Consider the following 18,459-nt stretch of genomic DNA (forward strand, 5'->3'; position numbering starts at 1 on the left):
GAAAAATACAGCAGTTTTTGATTATACAAAACGACATTTGTCACAAGTCATTATTTGCAAGGCAAAATATTAGAGCCCAACTCTCATACAGTGTATGACTATCTTTTTTCTTATTAAATCGACAAAAGATGCAAACAATAATATCATCAGTTTAATCATTTACAGCTGGGCTTGAATATCCCTATAGTAAGTGCTTTTTAAGGATTGTGTATGGAAATACAAGTAATTCGTTCTTGTTTCAATCATTCATATACTAAATATACTTAGTGCTTCAAGGCCTGCAAAACTCAATATTATATACTATGTCGGATATCACAATTCATGATATATTTCAGATCTATTCCGGATACGGTAAAGTGTAATTTCAATTTAAAAAGAGAAACGGCAAGGGAGAAAAAGTCACCATTACCTCTGGTAGTACGTCTACTTGGTATAAGTTGTAGTGCACAGAAATAAATGGACCATAGATCTTTAGTTTCTTTGTTTGTTTCTTTATTTATTTATTTCTTTGTTTTGTATTGTTAGCTAGTCTCCCATATTTTTCAAATGTATCTAGGTCATTCATTGTCTAACAATTGAAGTGAATCTTCTGTGCCATGAATGTAATGTGTGCAGGGTTTGAACACACGATTACAATAGGTGCGTGTTTTGCAAGTAGCGTTCTGAATGATTGGTGGCTATAGGAACTTAGTATATAAAGAGTTTATTGTTGACTTGACTGTTTAAAGGCTCACACAGTGGTCCATTTTCAATACACCGCAAACGTTAACTTTACTTGACTGAACTTCCGTCTACGAAGTACAGTGCCAAAATGCAGTCGAGTCCAAATCGCCTTATGTTGGTTTTGAGTCAAGCTATAGGTCTGTAGCCATGATGGAAAACTCTCGCAAGAAGACTTGAAGTCATGACCTGATCATGAGGTACGTCCGGTCCTTTGGTCTGTCTGGTAGGGTTGTGAGTATTTTACATTTTGACAGGACATCAAGCGAATTAATATTTCCGAACACAATGCATTATCGTAATTAAGATCTAAAATTGTCAAATTACTTCATTTGATCATAGACCCTATACACGAAAATGCCCTTTCGTAATAGGTTCTATGATTTAGTGTAGATTTGTAAGCTTTATTATTCTCAGCTATACTTCCCCCTCGACTGCCATTTCTGTCACAAATAGTCACCGCATGAATAGTGTGTGCGTTTGGGGAAAAAAATCACAATGTGGATGAGAACAGCATTAATTATTTTCAACGCGGATTGCGGGGGAGGGGGGGGGGGCAATTTATGTATATGAATTGTGTACTATACACTTTGTAGTATAAGCTCTTATATTAATTGTTTTTGATACCGAACATAACAAAGTCAAATACAGTAGTAGTGATAGGACCAATTATGATCTCTCCTGAAAAACAGTGTTTACGGAACTTTATGAAAATAACCACTTATTTAGGCCAATAGCAATTACATTTTTAGATTCATTTTACGATAGTTACGACATGCGCCACAGTTTGTGATTCACATTACATCCATGGATATTTCTGTATTATATACAAAGTAGTTATTACACAATATTCAGCCTTTGGCCATAATACGAGTCAATCCAACATAAATACGAATTTGATATAAGCTTACAAATAAACAGTCAAAATGTTAAACTTATGGCAATGTTTGCTGTTGTCAAGTCAGTTACATGGCGTTGTCATGGTAGCTTGTACGGTGAATGCAATCAATCTTGCACGCATGCTCAAACTATTCAGGAACTAGTCGTCAAAAAATGGTGCACTCATGACCCTCCACTACTGTTTTACTTTTAATATTTGCAGACTGACTACACAGTACTAAGTTTTTGGTTCTGTGATATATTTTTTGTCAGATTTATGGTACCTGTGCAGAATCAATTTTGATTCAGAGCTAACTTTACATTTCAGGTCTCCAAGGCTGGATGTGATTTAACTTACTAACATGGCATATCTAGTAATCGTGAAGACTAACGTTATTAATTCATGTTTATCTCCAAGCTGAAAAATAATGTAATAGTACACCTGTTATTGTTTCCCTATAATTTGAATTTGTTTATTGATAAGAAAAACCAAACGAATATGCAATGATTGTAGCAGACATTTTATTTTCACATAAAACTAAAGGAATAAATCTTGATAAATATTATGTATTAGACAATGCACATTGTTAAATGTATTCAATTTGGTCACCGTGTTAGATGAAAATACCAATCATGTACAGTGTTCCCCACAATTCTATTGTGAGGGGTGATGCACCACCCTTCTGTTGTGGGGCTACCCCTTTATTTGTGTTATATTGTTAATTATATTGTTAAAATTTGAAATTGTTGAACTGAAATAATTTCATCACACTTTTGTGTTTTCTCATTTGCTTAATGGATCATTGTTGCAATTATGAATTTATTTGATTTTAAGCCTTTTTTGAAAACATTTTTTCATTGTTAAATGTCAAGATCTGAAAATATGCTAATGATATGCAAATTAATATGTAAATATGGCCGGCCCTTCATTTTTCAAAATTGTGGAGAACCCTGATGTAACCATGCTGCAGAACAATCCCATCCATTTTATTTTTGATTATATAGAATAATGTTTTGCTTGGCTTAAAAGCCTACATAATGAAGTGATATTTAAATCTCATCAATGCACTGTAATGTGTTTCTTTCTCAGACTGTAATTATGGCGTTCATCATATATCATGATTAAAATTTCACTTGACCTAATTTTCAGTGTAATTTTAGTTGCTCTCAATTGGAAGCAAACATTCTTGCTTAGGCCAGATAATAAAAATAATGTGTTTCCGATAACCTGATAGCCCCGACCCTAAACAATTGTTTTCCGTGCAAAAAAGTAAATTGGTAACAATTTACTTCTGTTTCCATGTACACCTTCATGCCTTTGCCTAATCTTTGGTCACTTTTTTGAAATCACATTCCTGGTCTTTTTCGACTACAACAGTACAGTCTGCATAATGTGTTTATCTACTGAACTTTAATTGTCTACATTTATTTTTTTTACACCTCATCAAACTCTCACAGAAGTATTGTGACTGACGAGGACCTTACATGTATCTAGGGGTCGAAGTGATTTGTTGAAAATTTAAAGTAAAAGAAAATAAAATTCCAACCTACCTATTTTCTGAAGTCATGTTATCGGAAACAAACATTTTTTTTATTCCGCCTTACCAATTATTAAAAGTTCTCGTATCTATGTTCATCTTTTCCAGGCAGATATTCAGACCATTGCACCATAAACAACTTAATACAAAGTGAAGTACACCAAAATGGAATCAGATTTAGATCAACATCTGAAAACACCTACATCATGTAGAAACTGTAATGGTGGGAAGGGAAATCTAAAACTTCTACCCTGTCTGCATTCAATATGTATGGACTGCCTACAAAATGCATTGGATGCACGCAAATATTTCAAATGTCCTGTTGACGGAAAGATTATAAATTTCCATGGAAACAATATCCATTGCTACCCGGACAATTTTCTAGCAAACAATTACTTTGATTACTTTGTGGTGAAAGAACAAGGATCAATTCCTCTATGTAGAAAGTGTTATGATTCACGAGAACCTGTTGTGTCTTGGTGCAGTTACTGTTCTTTGTTTCTGTGTCAACAGTGTTTAGATCAACATGTACAATGTCGACAACAAATTTATGCCATTGATTATTTAAGAAATTCACACCATGCAAAACCAAAGTTTTACAAGCGAAGAATATCATGTCCTCGTCACAGTTTGCCAGCGACATACTTCTGTGAGAAATGTCAACAGTTGGTGTGTAAAGAATGTCAAGTTGCTGACCACACAAGATACGGTGGTCATGTCTTCCGAGATACAAGGGACATTTATGAGAAATACAGATTCAGTTTTCAGGAGTCAGTTCAGAAAGCTACAGACGAATGCAAACTACTATCAACGAAAAAAGACAAATTAACACAGCACCTTAAAGAATTGAGAGTAAGACATCAGAAGTTGGAACAAGGTATTGACGAGATATATGAAGAAATAATCGCACACATCACAGCTGAAAGGGAAAAGGTAAAATGCAAACTTCACAAAGCCTTTCAAATTCAGACTGATGTCACAAAAAAAGACGTGTCTACCATAGAGGACAGCATCAAACATCTACAGGAAGTCTGTACTTTGAGTAGAGATGTTGTAGATGAAGGTAGTCATACAGAGTTTCTATCCTTGAGAAAACAACTTTCAAGGGAAATAAAAGAGCGAAGGTGTTCCCTGCCAGCTGAAGGACCTGTCTCCAAAGAAAGCAACATATATTTGAAGGTCAACAATCAACTAAAAGCACAAATCATGAAATGCATTCTTGGTTACATTGATGTCAGTTTAAAATACATCTTGCCAGTTGTTGAAGCACCAACAATGGTAATGGTCGGTGAAAGTACAGTCAGAATTACTCATTTCTGGAGAAGAACAGACAAAATAACTGTTATAGTAAAGATACTAGACCCACATTCCAAAGATATAAAATATCATGTACAGAAGAGTAATGAATACACAAGTGATATCAATTTTCGACCACAGACAACTGGGAAACACCGTGTTTCCATAACAATCAAATCAAACGATGAAAACATTAGTAATTCTGAACAAGACTTCGAAGTATTGGTTAATGAACCTGTGTTGACATTTGGTGGTGAAGAGACTGGAAACTTTAACAAACCAATGGGAATTATTTGTGCAAATGAGGAAGTGTTGGTGGCTGGTGCTGGTAATGGTCGAGTACAGATAGCTAGTCAGGAAGGTGAGATCCATCATACTGAATGCCTACCATGTACTGGTATCACAGTGACCCCAGATGAACAGCATATCATTACAGTTGGACAAAACTCCAAACATATCTGTATCAAGTATCCTGGCTATGTACATAAATTCACACATGACCAGTTCCAGAGACCATATGCTGTGGCTGCTGATCATCATGGACATCTTTTTGTTGCTGATGGCGATGCAGGTTGTGTATTCATGTTTACCCTAGATGGTACTTACATCAGACAAATTGGTAGTAAAGGTGATAGATTTGGTCAACTACAGAAACCTTGCAGTGTTACAGTGAATGATGTCAATGAAGTGGCTGTGTGTGACCTTTGGGGTCAATATATCCAATGGTATGACATGTATGGTCGACCACTACGTAGATTTGGATCATGCTGGGGATCTGGTCCAAAGTTTGATGGTCCTCGTACACTTTGCATTGACAACACTGGTTATATGCTTGTACTGGATGGGTGGGAGAGTGGAGAGAAGTATCACTCCAAGATCATGGTGTTTACATCTGATGAGAAGCTGATTACTGAGATTAATGGTGGTGAAGACACCAGATGGGTATCCATGGCTGTCAGTAATGATGGACATGTATTCGTTACTGACTACGCTAACCACAAAGTAATCAAATACAGGTACCGCTGAGATGTACATGCACACGACTCAGCATGTCAACCAAAAGTGACGTCACAGAGGTTGCACATTTAGGCTTGGATACCTGACAAAGTGGCCAATAGATTGTCAATGAAAGCTGAGCTACAGAAAGTAGTGCTTGATCAGAAGTGGTCAAAGAACTATCGATATTGAGAACATTGTGAGAGTGACCTGAGTTGTTACATCTAGTCTTTGGAGTATATCAGTATTCAATCTACTGGTATGTCTGATGGTAAAAGTTGAAGAACAAGAAGCCACTAATGACAAGATTTTTCTTATCTTTGATATAACAAGGTTTCACAAGACTTCTTCTCTGCTTTGACACAAAGCCTGGATCTGAATACAATTTGAAATCAAATAGTGAGATATGTCGGAAAAATGTTGAGATTATTCGGTAGTGTCTCATGAAATCAACTGAAAGAGAGAGTTACAGGTGAAATAAACATCACAGAAGCTGTACTGAATGTAATGTATGATAATTTTATCACTTAATTTAAAACTATAGGCAGCTAGATTGCTAGATTCTGTGTATCTGAATCAACATTTTGTTAATATACCAATTGAAGGAAAGTTCCTGTGAACAGACTCAGATATTGTGAACTTCAGAAATTTATATTGACAAGCACTATGTACCTGTTTAGTACTCACACTGTTCCTGAAGAACAATTTAAAAGAAAAGTCCAGTTAGACTTATTTCTATCTTTAGTCTACTGTTATTGATTACTGCTATCAACTTAAATATAATTTTGGCTGTCAGATAAAACAGTATGTCGGTAACTTACTCAACTTTCATATCTTGTAAAGAAGTGCTAGTCTGTATTTGTGATGTCATCACCAAAGCAGTGCATGCTGGAGAATACTTCCAATATTACAGCCTGAATGATTTAGGTACCTTCCTGACAGGTTCTCATTTCTCAAGTGACTGATGTATCCTAATTACAATAAATAGGCTTTGTAAGCCCATTTTCCATGACTTGGAAGAAATATACTGTATAACTTCCGGTGCAGGGTAGTTTGAATGTGTTTTCCCCAGACTCTTGTCAAGGTGAGAATCAGGGTAACTACAGACAGAAATGAGCCTAATTAGAGACAGAAATAATCCTGAATGGACTTTTTCTTTAAAACAAATAAGAAAAACAAAGAAAGCATTGATAGATACATAATTATCAATATTTTAATAACAAATATCAATAATTAAAATAAATACACTAAGATCTTAGTATTTTTAAAAGAGCAAATATACCCAAACTTGTCTGTATTCATTTCATACTGGATCATTCTGTCCACTGCTTAGTAAAGTGTCATAATATGGCTGTAAACTTTGCCAGCTGTATTTTTCAATATCAATCTGTAAAATGAAACATAAATTGTGTTACAGTGAAAAAATGTGAATTTATCAGTATGGACACATTTATTAGAAATAAATCATTTTAATCAGTGTTTTTAATAGTTATGGATACTTGAATATAAACAAACAGAACCAAATAAAACTGTTGAAGTGACTTCAAAATGACAATGTTACTGTTTTAAAACCTATCATAACATGGATAGTATTTGTTTTACTAGAATAGGATATTGTACAATTTTTATATACATTGAATTACATCAAGAATCCTTGCAGAAAATGCTTAGCATGATAATGCCTATTTTAGTCTTCATAAAAATGATCTGATCACATTGTAACTATCAGGTACATGATGTACCTACAAAGAATGTCAAAGAGTGGATCAAACATAAGCAGTCTTCTTATTTGATTTAGTGATTTACGCATACTGTAAGATACATCATATCGCTCCGTCCTCACTAGTCTGTAAGGTACGCCGTGACGGGGCGCCCTCAACCATCGGCCAACCCCTAACAGTGAGAGGAGGCCGGTGAGGGCGAAACGTCACGACGTATCTTACAGTCTACGTCCTCACCAGCCTGCTTTATGAAAGGAGTTGACCGATGTGTGAGGGCGCCCCATCATGGTGCCCCATCATGGCATATATCTTACAGTTTAAGATTTATTGTGAATCAAAACTTAAGAGGCAGGCATGCATTATATACGGTATCGGCTACATACCTGAACTGATTGTTTTTTCACTAAATGACGATGTCTACAGAACTCTCGTAATCTCTTATATAGCTGCTGAGGTGTGCGATACAAACACTCTGCTGTTGGTGAAAGTCAACAAGAAAAGAACACACTGTAGAATTACATGTACAGTATCAAACCAATAACATTAGGTATACAATACAGCCTGCTAGTAGCATAGTTTTATTGCATTTCCAGGCCTCCGGCCCATTTGCAAGGAGGTTACAAAAAATTCAAAGTCAGATCATGACTTTCAGTTACAGAGTGCGTGAAATCAAGGGATCTACATTACAGTGAAATCAAAGCACAGTTACATACAAACATACAGAGGTACGATAAAGTTATAAAAAATCAGAATCAACACTTAACTTGAAGACAAAATTTCTTTACGTCTCTGAAAAGCCTTATAGATATAACTTGATAGTTTCCTAAGAACAGCATCATCTTTTGAGGCCATCAGACGGTTAAATTTACATAGGTTAGGAAACAGTATGAAATTTTCTGGAATAAATTTCAATCTCAAATCATTATAAAGGAAGCATTCAAACAAAAAATGGTACTCGTCTTCAATCATATTTCTTTTACAAATTTGACAAAATCTAGCCGTACTTTCTATACCCTCATGTCTACCTGTTTCAATAGCTAAAGGCAAACATGCACACCGAAAACATGCCATAATCTGTCGTACTTTAAAATCACAGTTCAAAAATAAATATTTCTCGGGTTCAAGTAAACTCTTAAAATTTACATATGTTCGCAATTTTGGTTTAGACTGTATATGAGTCCACCATAATTGTTTCGAAATGTCTTGTGCTCTTGCTACAAATTCACTAATAAAGATATCCTTATTTCCTACTTCTTGACAAAGCCATACTTGTCCAAACCCATAAGAATATAAAATATTTTTAACAGAGGATACCCAGTTGTGTCTACCCATTAAATCTAAATTATATAACATAAGATACGCTTGACGAGGCAATCGATGGGGAGGTAGCTCGATTAATTTAAGCCAAAAATTAACACAACGTTTAAGTGATCATACGAAAACTGGTACGCGTCCACACTCTCCTACAACTGCCTCGTTAGTCGCACTAGGTGGTAAGCCCAGAAAGACCCTACACCATCTACGCTGAAGACGTTCAATAATATCATAACACTGATAGCCCCATATTTCAGAGCCGTACAGGATAATGGGTTTGATCATTGTATCAAACAGCATGAAATGTATGTCAAAAGGGAAACCGCCAATTCTTTTACTTGCAATTAACAAAATATTCAGAGCTTTGTTTGCTTGCTCAGCTAAAGTAGCAACGGTCTTGCCCCAAGTATTTCTGGAGGAGAGAAGTAGACCTAAATATTTGTAATAGCTTACAACATCAATAATTTGCCCATTTAAAACCCATTTTTCCGATTTGGCTCTATGTCCCCCCTTTCTGAAAATCATAATTTTCGTTTTGTCCATATTTACCTTCATTTCCCATTTTTCACAAAATTGACCTAAAATATTGATAAGTCTTTGCAAGTTTTCGGCCGCAAAATTCTACAGATGAGATTGAAAAGTTGAGTGACCATCTAACAGATGTGCTGGGTGTAAATTTAGACAAATGTATAATCTTAGCAGGAGATTTTAACGCAAGGATTGGTCAATTGAACGATTATATAATCGACGATGCAACTGATCACATTCCTGCATTAGATAATGTACAGTATGTGTCTGACGATTTTTGTAAAGCTCGCATGTCTAAAGACAAGGCTATAACACCTGCTGGTAAGGCTTTGATTGATTTATGTAAGAAATTTAATATTCATGTTTTGAACGGCAGAATTGGGAAGGATGAAAACGGAAGTTTTACCTGTTTAACGTATTCTGGTGCTAGCGTAGTTGACTACGTTATAATGTCATCTGAGTTGTTTACTAGTATAAGTGACTTTGAAATTCTTTCACGTGTTGAATCTGACCATTTACCCTTGTCTTGTAAGCTTCATGCATCAGAGTTTCGAAAGTCAGAAACTAATATCAGTGGAAGCAATGTAGATGTATTTAATTTGGACCGATATCGCTGGTCAGAGACAAAAAGGAAAGATTTTGTAGAACGGGTTAATTCAGATACGTTAATTGGAATGTTTGAAGAATCACTTTCAACTTTACCCGATATTGATGCTGGAATTAACAAATTTACAAAGGCCTTACAGATTGCGGGGGCAGATATGAAGTGTATTGCTTCCAAACGAAAACCTGTTTTTAGTCAACAACCTGTTTGGTTCGATTATAATTGTCATTCACTAAAACGTAATATGTATAATGCTTTAAAAGTTTTCAGAAAAACGAGTACAGATGCTTCTTTGCACGAGTATTTCTCAGCGAAAAAAGTGTTTAAAAATACGTGCAGAGAAAAGAAACAAATTTATCAGAATGTTGTGAGGGAGAAACTCAGGCAAGCTACGAAAGTTGGTTCTTCAAATATTTGGGAAATTCTGAACTCTTTTATCAAACGTAAAAGTTATGCTTCAAATGATATAAGCTTATATGAGTGGTACGAGTATTTTTGTAATCTTTATCAGCAATGTGGGGATTCAGAGCGTGGTGATAAAGATTTTCTACAGTCAGTTGATGATACCTTAAAGAATTTGGATTCGTTATTTACTCCAGGTGAAGTTGACAATGATCTAAATGCTCCGATCACAGAAAATGAAATATTGGCAAGTTTGAAAAGTTTGAAATCTGGAAAGGCTCCTGGTCTTGATGGATTACCTGGTGAATTTTACAAATACTCTGTAGATATTATTATGCCTTTTCTTTCTGTCTTATTCAATTCAATTTTTGAATCGGGAAATTTCCCAGATACATGGTCACGAGGGGTCATCATTCCATTGTTTAAGAAAGGAGACAAGAATGACGTAAACAACTATAGGGGCATATCGCTATTGAATGTTCTTGGGAAGATTTTCACGTCTATCTTAAACTCTAGGCTATCTAATTGGGCTGAAAGTAACAATATTATTTCCGATTGTCAGGCTGGTTTTCGTAAGAAGCATAGCACTGTAGACAACATTTTTGTTTTGCATGCCGTAATTCAAAAATATCTAAGTGTCAGAAAAGGCAAATTCTATTGTTTATTTGTTGACTTTTCTAAAGCCTTTGATAAGGTAAACCATTCTTTATTACTGTATAAGCTTTCTGTTCTTGGTATTGATGGCAATATGTTTTCCATTTTACGTTCAATGTACTCAAGCGTAAAGTCTTGTGTTAAGTCAGGTGAAATTGCGTCGAGATCTTTTGATTGTCCAGTTGGTGTTAGACAGGGCTGTATGCTCAGCCCAATTTTATTTACATTTTTTATAGAGGAACTAAATAATATGTTAATTAATTCTGATTCTATTGGCATTCAATTAACACAGGATTTGCATGACCTTTTCTCATTGTTATATGCAGATGATGTTGTTATTTTTGCGGATACAGTTGTACACTTGCAGCCTGCTAGTCTTTTATATTCAAAAAACATATTTACGATTTTCCACCGGCTTGTCTTAATGTGCCAGTGTTTACATAACTTCACCTTCATTCATAGCAATAATACTGAATTTAATAATTCAGTTATGATAAAAATGAAGAACTTTTCAAAAAATTGAAATACACATGTGCAGTACATGTATTGTCGATTAGTTATTTAATTTCACAGTAACAAATAAGCCCGATGAGCTGAGTGATGTATTACTTTTCTGTTCTTTTTATCAGTAATTTGTAATTGTATATATTCATATATTACTGTAACAGTGAAAATAGACAAGGATCAGCACTTGGCTTGTCAAATCTCTGAAGTTTAAAACTATAGTATGTTGAGAGTGTTCTATCTCTAAAACATGGAATTGTAAATGCCATTGTATAACTTTAGCTGATTTCCTTATACTATATTAGACCATAATAATATGGATTCCTGACCAAGGGGACAAAAATAACTCCCAAGTTATGATCTCAAACTATACTGTTTCAATGTTGTGGTCCAATATGTGTTTGTATGATTTTATATCAAATTTTGAATGTTTAGTGGCCGCACTATAATTTATTGCAAGTACGACCACTATATAAATATTCTGATATCAAATCATACCAACATATTGGACCACGACATTGAAACCATAATACCAAACCATGATACAACATGTACAGCACCTTGACTTGTCATTAGGCTAGCATTGTCACGGTAACCCATGTTCGGAGAGAATTTATATTGAAGCCTGCCCCCTTGCAGTACGAAGATGGTGGTACAGGTACAAACATTACATAAAGGTATCATGTATATGACATTATAGTATTATACCAAATATGCAATTTTATTGGGATTATCAGATAAACTTGTTAAAATCACAGAAATTAATTACCTGGAAATATTTCTGGATAAACTAATTTATTTGGACACAATGGATAACACCCACAGTACACAGCCTCTAACCTGTCAGAAAAAATATTTTTTTATAGTATTTTATTTGCCACAAACTCAAAATCATATCAACATAACAAGAGAGAAAGTAAAAAAGACAGTGGAATAAATATTACACATAAACTGATGGATGAATACAGAGTTTATGGCTGGACCACAAAAATAGTTTGAAACAAAGACATAGTCAGAAAAAATAGAAGTTGGTAATTATATTACGCATAAAAAAAAGAAATTTTTCTGGTCAGCATCACATTTTATATTTATCCATCCATGCAGTCTGCAGATACAAAAATAACCCTCCCTACTTCAGTGAAGACAACTGCAGAGCCAATCAATTCAAACAATTTGTTTTGTTTGGCCTTTGGCATATCTGATAATAATATTGTAGTGTGTGTGCCTCCAGTCTATACAGTGAAAAATAGAAAATTAATGTATGCAGTGATTAACTTCTCTAGTTTTCCCAGTTATAAGATTTGCAAAGCACAGTTAATATTTTATCATTTTAAAATTTCTGATTAAAATAATTAATATCCAAATCAAGTTAGATAGATGGTCTACTTCTAAGATTCCTGCAAATGAAAGAATCAGAAATGTTATCCAGATTTGGTAGATGTCGTCTTTCATCTACTTCTTTGCTATTATTGTACTAATGAATGAAAGATGTTTTTTTCTTCTTTGTAATTAAATAAGTCAAATTGTCATTCATTAAGTTAAATGACAAAAGTAAACTTTTGAATATTTTGAGTTTCAAATGATAAACTTTCTTCTAGAAAATTTTCTTTTGGATGAAACAATCTCTTACAGTTTTATTTTTTAAGCAATCGGCTAAAGGTTTGTATTCACACAATTTTGTTGACATGTTGTTATGGGTTATGCAATAAAGATTGACTGATTGATTGATTGATTGGACTCATTGGTTGTGATTGATTAATTAAGTGACTGATTGATTGTGATTGATTGATTATCTGACTGATTAATTGATTGATTGATTGATTGATTGATTGATTGATTGATTGATTGATTGTAAAACACACAATTTTAATTATTCTGCCAATGATTTCAGCATCTTTTTGAATAAAAATAATTAAATGTGAGCCTCATGAAAATTGACAAATGTCATCAAAACCAATGTAAATGCTTTTATGAAAATGTACATAAGTCTATCCAAATCTAGACAATTTTCTACAGAAATCTTTACGTAGATACAAAACTAAAATTTGTAGTCTCCTGAAACCATATTTTTACGGGTTTTTGAGCAGTGGATCATCATATCCAATTACAAATATGAACCCATAAGATTACCAAATCTGACTTGTGCATGTCATGTCAGGTCGGGGCCTGTAAATTACAGCTAAAGTGAAGTAGGCTTGGTGTTCACTCATGGGACATTACATTTTTGACACAGAGCTAGACATACTTCAACTCTAGACTAACAATAACAGAGACACAATATTAGCAGGATCCTTTGTCCAATCACATTGAACACTGATAAGCATTGCTATTCTTTCACAGTGTAGTAGAAACAGGCTTCTAATGAAAACATTACACATCAACTTGATGACTTTAATGGCTTCAATTGTTTATTTTCTAACTGATAATCAAAATTTTAACTAGACTATTTCTACATCCCCACTGTCCTATGTATGTCCTGTGTAATTGTTACTTTTGCATTAGAAGTTGTCTGAAGGTGTGTAATAGATGTCATGTCACATGAGTGAAACACCAAGCCTACATCATTTTAGCTGTAAGTTGTTATTTTGTAAATAGAACTTACATAGCAACACCAAAGAATTCATGTTCAGCCGTTGATACAGCAACATCAGCACTCTCTAAAATATCATAGTAATCTGATTTCTTCTGTTGATATCCCCAATTGAGAATGTGTGATTGCAATCTCTGCTTAGCCTCGTCAAAGATTTCTATAAAACATTAATAATGATAATATTAGTTTATATTTTTTATTATTTATTCATTTATTGACAGCAACGCATCCATAAAATGAATAAAAGTGATAAAATACAACAATTGTATTTCATATAAATGAGATCGATGCAAAAAAAATGAAAATAAAGTACATGTACAAGAAACCAAAAAATAGAACATACAGAACACCGAGAAGAAGAGTGGGAGACTACAGAGAGTCATTAGATTGATGGACAATTTGCAATAATAATGATAATAATGTTGGGTTCTTATATAGTGCTTTCCCACATCGTGCTCCAAGCGCTTTACAATTATTACCCCTGGCTCGGATCGGAACTGCACAACGGCCCTTTAGTCTTCCTCAACTCCCCAGGGAGCATACAATCCATTGCAGCCATTTCAATGCATATGATTAAAGCCTTCACATTGCAACCTACATCCTACCAGGTTCCCAATGGTGGATGCCCTGTATCTGAAGGATCGGGAGTGGGCTTTCGAAATGTGGAATTGGTCCTTGTGATGTGTTGGTGAACGGTATCATTAGTTGTAATAAGTTCAGAAAGGTATGATGGTGATATGTTAGTGATGCATTTTTTGACAAGTTAACTGAAATTATGATTATACAGTATTTTTCCAAAAAAGTTCTCAAAACACTTCACAGTGATATGAAATAGTGAGTGGTTAAACTTGTCATCTTTATTCTATGTGGAATATTCGGTGAGGCTCAGGACATTGTGTTGTACTAGTATTCAAATATATAACTTTATTTACATAATGTTGACATTTGCATATGATGATGATGATGTCATTGTCATAATGATCTCATGTATTATTCATTAGGTGTTACTGTATAAATCATATCATTACACTATGCAAATCTAAGTATATCTATTTGACAAATAAGATTTGCAAAGATTGATCAGTAAGGAGAGTTCACATTAGAACTATTTTGGCATGGTAAGGTTCTGAGGAAAAACTTGGTCTGCTGAAAAGAACATGTGAACAGTTATCCTTGCATTGGGTGAGACAAATTTTGTCCCAATTAGAGAGGACTCTGGTCCATTCATTCTTGAATATTAAACATCATTCACAATCTCACCTGGTACATCAGTGAATGTCTCTCCTAACACAGACAGTCGAAATGGTAAACCATTTTCTTGTAACTTAAATAACACTTCAAAGAATACTGTAGGTCCTTTGTCATGCTCCCTAGTTGGTGATAAATTAAGACATTTTACAATTTAATTCATGACTATTTGATTGCCTCAGAGGAAATCAAAGACATGAAGTTTATGAAGATAATGTCACAACTGAGGTTCATATGTATAGGTGTCAGTCACCTATACAGACTTCTTGACTGAGGTCAAAGTTCAATAAATAAATATTTAAATAAAAAGGGGACAGGTCACAATATCTCGAGAAGGACAGTGCATAAAAATGTCACAACTAAAATTTCTAGCTTACATGCCATACTGTCAATGTGATAAATGCCTATTTGTCTTGCAAACAAATCTGATCTTATGACTCATTATGTCAAAATGTGCATCATCTCACTTTTGTGTTCTGCAGCATTTTGTCAGCAGTGCGCCCTCTATGCCAATTTGACACCCAACCAACACACAGCAATATCTTGTGACCCATCAAATTTGGTGTTCATCTTAATTCTCTTACTATGTGGTGACTCAACATGAAACCTATCTAGCTGTTATCATTTGGATCCTAAAACAGAATATTTTATTTTTCATTGGAGAATGCACTGTTTGTGAGATACCCTTTCCTTTCAGCTCAGAAGTAACAGATATCAGAAATGTCCATGGGCCCTAAAACTGGTATATTATTAATCTTGCTTTCAAATCACATGCAGTAATCACTTACCACCTATGTGCCCACACTATGTGCAGGGTGTCTTTATTTCCAGTCAACTCTGTATCCTGGCTACTGTTCCCATGGCAACTCTTTGCATCATCTCTACGTTGTTCAGTAGATAATATTGGGAATTGAACAGGAAAATAAAGAACTTGACATTTAGGTTGGATTTCTTCAACAAGTTGTTTGGGTCGATGGTCTGGTATAAGTTTTAGGAATGAATCAATTGATGACAGGAATGATGTCATGTTGTAGTGAGAATTGAATACGATGATGTCTGCAACCAAACTTCAAACAGAAAATACAGCAATTATTACAATTATAAAACAACATTTCCTCCATGTTCAACATGTATGCACTACGTAAAAGTATTTCATATCAAATCTATACTTAAAGACGTTAGACAGATATTCTCTCCAATGTCAGTTGAATACAATCACATGAGAAAGAGAATTGAATGGATGGTAAGCTAAGAACACAAACAAATATACATTTCATATTCAAGTTTTCATATATCTAAATATTATATTTTTTTCGATGGGAAATACAATAAGAGGTGGGTAAGAGTCTAAAAAAACAATCACCTTACCATGATATAATTTGATTATAACCATATTGGAAATCTCTGTCTTGCTGTTTTCTTACAGGATAAATGAGTTGATTCTCATGAAAGTACAGGATTTTCTTAAGATTTCCTAGATCTCTTCTCAAAGCAACAAGCTCTGCCAAGTTGAGTACTGAACTTGTAAAAAGTAACCTGGAAACAGAAAAAGATATTTTTTCAATAAAACAGAATGTACAGTCAGCAGCTGTCCAGTGTACTTTTCAGCAGTTGATGAATAATAAAATAAAATGGCAAATTTATTCAATAAAAAAAAAAAGTGATGTGCTATATTTTCAATGAACACTTTTTATGTATATTATATAAGATAGAAATTAATACTTCTGCTAGCATTTGTGGTATTGTGTAATATTAGTTGTAAATGTTTCATTTATTTTAATTACCATCTATGACTGGCCTTTGACCTTTCCCTGTATTGTCATGGGGCCAGCGCATGCGTTAATCATCCCGCCATTCTGTACTTTCCACCGTTGGGTAACGTCGTGCATTTTTTGGTAGTGGTAATTTATACTGCTAATTCCGACATCAGGATCAGCTAATGTCAGCTAATGTATCAAAATTATAATATTTTGATTGATCAAGTCATAATATGTTACTCTTTCACATACATGTATATTGAAGAGTACTTATCATTGTGTGTCATTTGACATTTTTCAATGCATATAATCTATATAGAAACACCATGCATATTTTAGGTATTGTTTGTGTTTTTAGATTATTTAAATACACAAAAATTAACAAAACATGTACGGAAAAGACATTATCAGTTAATGTACAGCCCATAATACCAAAGTAAATGTTCTGTATGTACCACAATCATTTATAGCATCCATATCAAGTACAACCCATAACACTAAAGTAAACTATTTTCTGTATGTACCACAATCGTTCACAGCTTCCATATCAAGTGTAAAAGTATACTCTTTCACTTGGTAATTAAACACATTAGAAAGGTCACATGCTAGGCTTGTAAATAAACTAATTGAAACAGTATACTTTTACACTTGATATGAATGCTATAAATGCTATATAGCACACACAGAAAGTGCATTACTTCAGTGTTACTAGTTGTACATTTATCAATGGACAAAATGGCAAAATGACAATTTATACACATATGACAGAGAAAGATTTAATCATTGTGAAGGTATTTCATTCTAACCTGTAATGTGAACTCTTTGGAATTGTCTGAGAAAAATACAGAGCTGATGTTCTGGCTTTCCAATGCCACTTCTTTGCTGGTAATGTGTACTGAACACATTTATCAACTTGACTAGACAGTAAGTCTATTAGTTGTCGATGTGAACCACCATAGAATGGCTCTATCAGAAGAATTTGGTCATCATTGTCTGATGTATCGACACTCATGTCAGTATGTCAATCAATCTGTGTTATGATCTCATCTTGGTTTTGTTGACAGGTGTCGCACAAATGCTGGTCTGAAAGTTAAAATATTCAACACATTTGTTAAAACTGTGTTAGGGAAAACAATACATCTATAATTATATGTACTTCATTCCTGCTTCAAAATTCCATGACAACTGAATTAGGAGAATCGGAAAGGGGCGATAATTTTGTTGGTAATACCTCAGACCACAAGTTCACAACTTTAGAAAGATTCTTCTAGTTGTACTGTGGTAACGATTGCGATTCACTTCGTCCCATTTTCAACTCGTCCCATTTCAACTCGCCCCAATTTCAACTCGCCCCATTTTCAACTCGCCCCATTTTTAACTCGTCCCATTTTCAACTCGCCCCAACAACACTAGTAAACGTTTATAAATCTGAACGATACATGGACTCGAAGTACGGAGACCGAAACATTTACATGATTTTACCTACGTAGCCAGTTGAAGCGTAGCAAATGTAACATTTCGTAGCAGAAAGTGGTGTGCGTTTTGGCTAAGTGTTTGGTAGATCTAGAACTTATACTAGCACAACAACTTTCCTCAGTCATGGAATATCACTTTTCACATTAGGACTTAATGTTTACAACCCAAATAAGAAATAATAATGATAATAACCAGGAATAATATTAGTGACTGACACGCTTACGACTTCCGC

At 34.3% G+C, this 18,459-nt stretch overlaps 2 protein-coding genes across 2 annotated transcripts; one reads left to right on the forward strand and one right to left on the reverse strand.

The window, feature by feature from the left end:
* The first annotated feature begins 3,302 nt into the window (after positions 1–3,302).
* On the forward strand, positions 3,303–5,459 carry LOC144434250 (E3 ubiquitin-protein ligase TRIM71-like). The gene has a single exon (XM_078122704.1). The coding sequence runs from the start codon at positions 3,303–3,305 to the stop codon at positions 5,457–5,459; it is 2,157 nt and encodes a 718-aa protein (XP_077978830.1).
* Positions 5,460–6,719: 1,260 nt separating this feature from the next.
* Positions 6,720–17,763, reverse strand: LOC144434251 (tRNA-queuosine alpha-mannosyltransferase-like). The gene is made up of 8 exons (XM_078122705.1): positions 17,558–17,763; positions 16,363–16,530; positions 15,783–16,061; positions 15,007–15,116; positions 13,759–13,903; positions 11,926–11,996; positions 7,534–7,625; positions 6,720–6,816 (listed from the first exon to the last, which is right to left on the reverse strand). The coding sequence occupies exons 1-8, from the start codon at positions 17,761–17,763 to the stop codon at positions 6,733–6,735; spliced, it is 1,155 nt and encodes a 384-aa protein (XP_077978831.1). The 3' UTR covers positions 6,720–6,732.
* Between the last annotated feature and the right edge of the window lie 696 nt (positions 17,764–18,459).

This window comes from Glandiceps talaboti, chromosome 4 (assembly GCF_964340395.1).
Source record: "Glandiceps talaboti chromosome 4, keGlaTala1.1, whole genome shotgun sequence".
Classification (NCBI taxonomy): Eukaryota; Metazoa; Hemichordata; class Enteropneusta; family Spengelidae; genus Glandiceps; species Glandiceps talaboti.

What these genes read in the sequence shown, in the direction of transcription:
- LOC144434250 (XM_078122704.1), top strand. Translation starts at nt 3,303, where the DNA reads ATGGAATCAGATTTAGATCAACATCTGAAAACACCTACATCATGTAGA.
- LOC144434251 (XM_078122705.1), bottom strand. Translation starts at nt 17,763, where the DNA reads ATGAGTGTCGATACATCAGACAATGATGACCAAATTCTTCTGATAGAG. An exon ending in CCAAAGAGTTCACATTACAG is followed by an intron (nt 16,531 to 17,557) that starts GTTAGAATGAAA and finishes TTCTGTTTCCAG; the next exon opens with GTTACTTTTTACAAGTTCAG. An exon ending in TTATCCAGAAATATTTCCAG is followed by an intron (nt 7,626 to 11,925) that starts GTAATTAATTTC and finishes TTTCACCAACAG; the next exon opens with CAGAGTGTTTGTATCGCACA.